The sequence below is a fragment of the Mauremys mutica genome, chromosome 10 (assembly GCF_020497125.1).
Source record: "Mauremys mutica isolate MM-2020 ecotype Southern chromosome 10, ASM2049712v1, whole genome shotgun sequence".
NCBI lineage: Eukaryota > Metazoa > Chordata > Testudines > Geoemydidae > Mauremys > Mauremys mutica.
This window is the reverse complement of record NC_059081.1, coordinates 67759484-67765483: the sequence shown is the minus strand read 5'-3', so window position 1 is coordinate 67765483 and position 6000 is coordinate 67759484. Positions and strand designations below refer to the sequence as shown.

Sequence of the window (6000 nt, the reverse complement as noted above, 5' to 3'; positions counted from 1 at the left end):
GTCTCCTCACCATTAGAAGAATAACCTGTTGAATTTGCTAGGAGCTATTGCAGTAGAGAAGGGAGCTAGATTTACTGGGAATACGGCAGCTACGAGTGGCTCAGGTAGCTGCTCCAAAGCTATGCTGTGGGGAGGAGGAAGGAGCTCGTATGCTGGACGCAGCAAATCTGGTTGGGTCAGAGCATAAATTTTTGCTTTCTGAGGCTGAGGGGAGAGAGGGGAAGCTGCTCGTCTGCTTTTGCTTGGGCTCTCCCAAGGATGGCTTCACTTTTTCAGCACTTGCGGATCCTGCTGTGGAAGAACTGGCTGAGCATCAAGAGGCAGCCTGTGAGTATGAAAATGAAGCTGCTGGAGGGGTGAGAAGAGAGACTGATGCAACAGAATGGAGGGAAGGGGAGTCCCGTGGTTTTTAAAGCCTTTGGGAGCAAGTGACAGGTGTAGAGAGAGGAGGAGAGGCTGGAAGTGAAAACTTGTATTTTTGCATCAGCTGAAGTCAGGGTGGGATAGCTCAGTGGTTTGAGCATTGGCCCGCTAAACCCAGGGTTGTGAGTTTAATCCTTGAAGGGGCCATTTAGGGATCTGGGGCGAAAATCTGTCTGGGGATTGGTCCTGCTTTGAGCAGGGGGTTGGACTAGATGACCTCCTGAGGTCCCTTCCAACCCTGAGATTCTATGATTCTATGAAAGGCTTTGATCCTGCACTGGGATCCACCAGTATGGACCCTGGGCACCCAGGTGAAGTTCCATGGAAGTCAGTGGGGCTGTACAGGGGTCCAGAGGTCCATGCTGGCGGGACCCGATGCAGGAACATGGCCATATCTGGTATGTTCATTGTCTGAACTAAGGACCTGATCCTGCTGCTAGCTCCAGGTGGGCAGAGTGCAAGGTACAGAAAAGGGCAACAAAATTATTAGGGGTCTGGAACAGCTTCCATATGAGGTGAGATTAATACTGGGACTTTTCAGCTTGGAAAAGAGACACCTAAGGGGGGATATGATTGAGGTCTCTAAAATCATGACTAGTGTGGAGAAAGTAAATAAGAAAGTATTATTTATTCCTTCTCAGAACACAAGAACTATGGGTCACCAAACAAGATTAATAGGCAGCAGGTCTAAAACAAACAAAAGGAAGTATTTCTTCACACAATGTACAGTCAACCGGTGGAACTCCTTGCCAGAGGATATTGTGAAGGCCAAGACTATAACAGGGTTCAAAAAAGAACTCGATAAATTCATGGAGGATAGGTCCATCAGTGACTATTAGCAAGGATAGGCAGGGATGATGTCTCTAGTCTCTGTTTGCCAGAAGCAGGGAATGGGCGACCATAGATGGATCACTTGATGATTACCTGTTCTGTTCATTCCCTCTGGGGCACCTGGCACAGGCCATTGTTATTAGCGAGGATACTGGTCTAGATGCACCGTTGGTCTGACCCAGTGTGGTTGTTCTTATGTTCTTATGTCTACAGCTAAATCTAATTCTGTCAAGAGAGTGCTGCTAAGGGGAGACTTCTCGAAGATGGTGAACCTGGGGCCATTTTGGCCCCAAACTGTAAGGAACAAGGACTTGTCTATAGAGAGAAACTCAAAATGCATTTCCTCCCATGGTGCACCCAGCAGCCCTGCAGATCTTCCTAGCCTCCTCATAAGCAGCAGTGTCTATTTGTCAATCATTGATTCTTGTGCTGCTCCCAACACCTTGGCCTGCAATTACATTGCAGGAATTTACATTAGTAATAATGTGTGTGTCTGTGTGTATGTGCACAAGGTAAACTTAATTAAACAACGTGCATCAGAGATTTGATTGCAGGGGAGGAGGAGAAAGTGGGTAATAATGTAAAAGAATGATAAAGGTACTATTTTCAGTGGCATACTGGTATTCTAAATAGCACAGAGAAGAAAAGGCATGTAAATCAGTTGTTTGTAAAGGCTAAAATGTTGTTAAATGCTGAAACTGTGCAAATAGCCGCTGAATGGGAAGGAGCATTTTCCTGTGTCTGATTTGGTGGAGTTGTTTCCCTCGTTGGACAATGCAAAGACTCTCTATCGACTCCTAGAAATCAGCTCTGCTGTCAGTTACACGGGCGTAAGTCCACATGAGGCCCATGGGCCTTGCTGGCATTCCTCTCATCCCTCCTCCCTCTGATGGTGTATCTCAGAGATGAATCAGGCTCCTAGGCAATGGGCCTAACTCTGGGTTTTCAGTAAAGAGAACATTTCATCGCCTTTTGGAAAACTCTGTGGATAATATCTTTTTTTTAAAATTGTGAATATTGTTGAAAAATATGTTTAAAATGGGTCGGCTTTGGGCACAGTAAAACAATCCTCTCACGCTTTGACTTCTGGCATAATAACCACCATCACAGGAACTTTCACATGCCTGCCATTACTATTATCTAGCACTATCTCAATGTGCATAGCATTATGTCCATCTAAGAGATGAACCTTCCTGTGTTTCGGTATTTCCAAGTGAATCACCTTAATGTCATTTTGCAATTTTATTGCCCTTATAAATACTACCTGGTTTTTAATAGTGTACATATAATAGTAATACCCAGTTTTTATCATCAGTAGATGTCAAAGCGCTTGGAGGTCACTATCCTCATCTCCACTTTACAAGTGATTTGCCGAAGCTCACCCAGCAGCAAAGACGGGAGTAGAACCCTACTTTTCCATATCCCTGTTCTAGCCACTAAGGGGTAACTGTCTTCGCTACAGTTGCTGGTTAATCTAAGCTACGCAATTTGAGTTGCGTTAGTAGTGTAACACAAGTCGACGTAGCTTAGATCTACTTACAGAGGGGGCCGCACTATGTTATGTCGACGGGAGACGCTCTCCCGCCAACGTTGCTTCCGCCTCTCGTTGAGGTGGAGCACAGAAATCGATTGGCGAGCACTCGCTCATCGATTGAGCATGTCTTCACTAGACCCGCTGAATTGATGCCACTGCATCGATTGCAGCAGCGCCAGTTTAGCTCCATAGTGAAGACAAACCCAAAGCGACACTGCCTCTCAAAACAAGACAACCACTATTTACAGCATACTAATTATTATACACACATATTGGTACTTGTACTTTCTAACCAAGTTCCGGTGCTCACCAATACAACCAATATAACAAATGTGCCTTTATTATTGTTTTATAGCTTTGGTCGTTCACCTTAATTTCCTGGCCTTTGATTGTTTTTATAATCCTGGCTATCGTCCGAATCAAATTCCCTCCAGAACCACAACCAAACTGTAAGTAACTGGAACATTTCTATATCTTTGGGATTTAGTTCCCATTTCAGTGACTGACGTATTACTTTGAAGTATTTGGTTCCTTTACATGTACAATTTTCTATCGTTTCCAGCTGAAATTTCCATAGGTACAATATGCTGCATACAAAACGTCTCTGCTCTTCGGAGGTTATTTTTATTTACAGGTCTTTCATATTACCTGCATAGTTAGAAAGGGGGTTTACACCTATCTCACATTGAGATCTGCTCAGATACTACTGTAATGGGGGGGCAATAGAAACCCCTAGATAAATGAGAGGGAGGGCAGTATGAGACACTCCTATTCAGCAAAGAGAGTAAGTACAAAGCTAACGGCCCACGCCCAGATCCACGAGGGTATTTAGGCTTCTAACTTCCATTGTATTCAGAAGTTAGGAGCCCAAATACTTCTATGGATCTGGGCCCATATCCTTAGCTGGTGTAAATCATAGAATCATAGAATATCAGGGTTGGAAGGGACCTCAGGAGATCATCTAGTCCAACCCCCTGCTCAAAGCAGGGCCAATCCCCAACTAAATCATCCCAGCCAGGGCTTCGTCAAGCCTGACCTTAAAAACCTCTAAGAAAGGAGATTCAACCACCTCCCTAGGTAACCCATTCCAGTGCTTCACCAATGGATGAAAGAGATCTGCCTCTTTATGTCAGCTGAAGATCTGGTGCTAAATGCATTCCATTTTGTTTGCACATAACCAGTGTTGCCAACTCTTGGGATTTTATCATAAGATGAGCAATATTTGCTGTTTTATTGTAAAGCCTCACCTCTGGGAGTCATGTGACTACATGCTCGGCTTTCATTTTTGTAAAAAAGTAGTTTTTTAGCTCTCGTAGTTGCAGAGGAACACTTGGAAATGTGGGGTGAAATCCTCCTCCCTGCTGTGGCCCTGTTACAGCATGGAAAAGGACTGTAGCACTGTAAGGCCCTGTATCTGGCCAAAGCAGGATTCCCCTGGTGCAGCCACAAGAGAAACAGCCATAAATCTGTCTTCTAAGGACCTCCTTGCAAGTGCTGATGTAGGGTGCGTGGTGGGAGTGGGACAGGGGATAGGAGAGAAGTGTCGGGGCAGGGCTATAGCACCTGGTGCTTCCTGACCGGCTCTAGTGCATATTTTTAAGGATGCAATCACTGAGCATAGGTAAGGAATTGTTTACCATCACATAGCAATGGACAGATTATTACATGTCGCTAGCACAGGCAGGAAAGGGAATAAGCTACAGAGAGATAGAACGAGCTTCTCAGACACCGACTTTTGTATGCTTAAAGATTCTCACTGAACACCTCATTCTAAGAGCTAATCTCATCTAACCAGGGAACCTAAAAGTACCATGAGATCTGCAACTATGTCCAGTCAAGACTAACACAGCTCAAATCTTAATATCAAATTCTCCATAGGACAGGCTCCTAGGCAATTGACCGATCTGGAATAATTCAGTGACTAATGTTCAGTAATGAATAAATAGATTGGGAGGTTTTAGGGTAGGGAGTATCTTTTTATTGCACACTCATACAGCACTTAGCACAGACTGATGCCTCTAGATGCAACAACAGTACAGATAATAATAATAATATGCTGTTCGCAGATAATTCAGGAACAGAAAAAGAGCTGAAATGGGTCAGGTACATTATTTGCTATGCCTAGTAAAATAATTCACTCTTGGAGTGGAAAAATTAACTAGTCTGCACAGTAACTGTGGAAAAAACATCACCCCGCACCATGCAGGCAACCTAGATGGTCTTACAATCATGGGAATGTGCACAAGATAGAATCAATCCCTAAGGGCTCAACCCACTCAGTCTGCCGAGGAACATAAATTAAACTCCTCGCCCTGACTGGCACTTGCCCTACCCCGCCACACCTTCCTATCCCTCTCCGCCACCTTTTTATTCTACTCCTTTGCTTCCCTTTCTGTTGCCGCCTCACATCTTTCTGTTCTCGGTATATGCTCTCCTTAGGAGACTGATCCCCACCTTCTTCTATTCATTGCATGATGTCTTGAAAACAACCACCAGATTCGGACAACTGGTTTGATATTCTTACTTAGCTGCCCAGTCACAATGCACCCATCGCTGTAATGCCAAGTACAAGTACATCATTCTCCAGTTAGACCATAATCTCTGCTCTTCCAATGACATGGACTTTCTGAGGAATCGTGCTCGACGCAGTTTACAAAGGAGATGTCACTGGGTTGATTCACAGCCTGCTTTGCATAGGAAAGGCCTGTGCACAGGGCAGAACTATGCATTGTGTGCTCTTAATGTGACAGGAGTGTACCTCATTCCTGCTCTGAAAGGGTTCCTCATCTGAGGGCCTTCCATGAAGAATGCTCTCCTCCATGCTCATGAAGTCTTTGCCCCACTTTCCATCATCCAGCATGTCCCTGTTTTCGACACTAGTAATCTTGGGGGTAGGGTGTAGTGCAGAGAGAAAGGTGATCCTTGTGCTGAAAGCCAGTCTTGAGTTTAACCTCGGCCCTGACATATTTTTATTGTAACGTACAAAGTGGGAGGGATGTTCTGTCATGAGCAAGGGCCGGGGTCGATGGTGAAAGCCCGCTGAGTGTGGAACTCCCATTGGCCTCAGAGAGGAGTTCTTCTTGCAGGATAGGGCTCTAAGTTAGTAACTCAAGAGGGAGATAATGAGGCATAGATAATGAGGCATGAGATAATCATTATTGAGATTAATACTGGAAAATGCCCACGCCTTGTTTAAAAGTAGAGGTTATACA

General features: G+C 44.7%; 1 protein-coding gene across 1 annotated transcript in view; it reads left to right on the top strand.

Annotated features, from left to right (window-relative positions):
- Positions 1–258: 258 nt before the first annotated feature.
- The window catches only part of ABCA12 (ATP binding cassette subfamily A member 12), a 127920-nt gene continuing 122178 nt past the window's right edge, over positions 259–6000 (top strand). The window contains exons 1-2 of the mRNA XM_045032666.1: positions 259–327; positions 3144–3237. Of these exons, the coding sequence (XP_044888601.1) occupies positions 259–327; positions 3144–3237 (163 nt within the window). The remainder of the gene's footprint in view (positions 328–3143; positions 3238–6000) is intronic.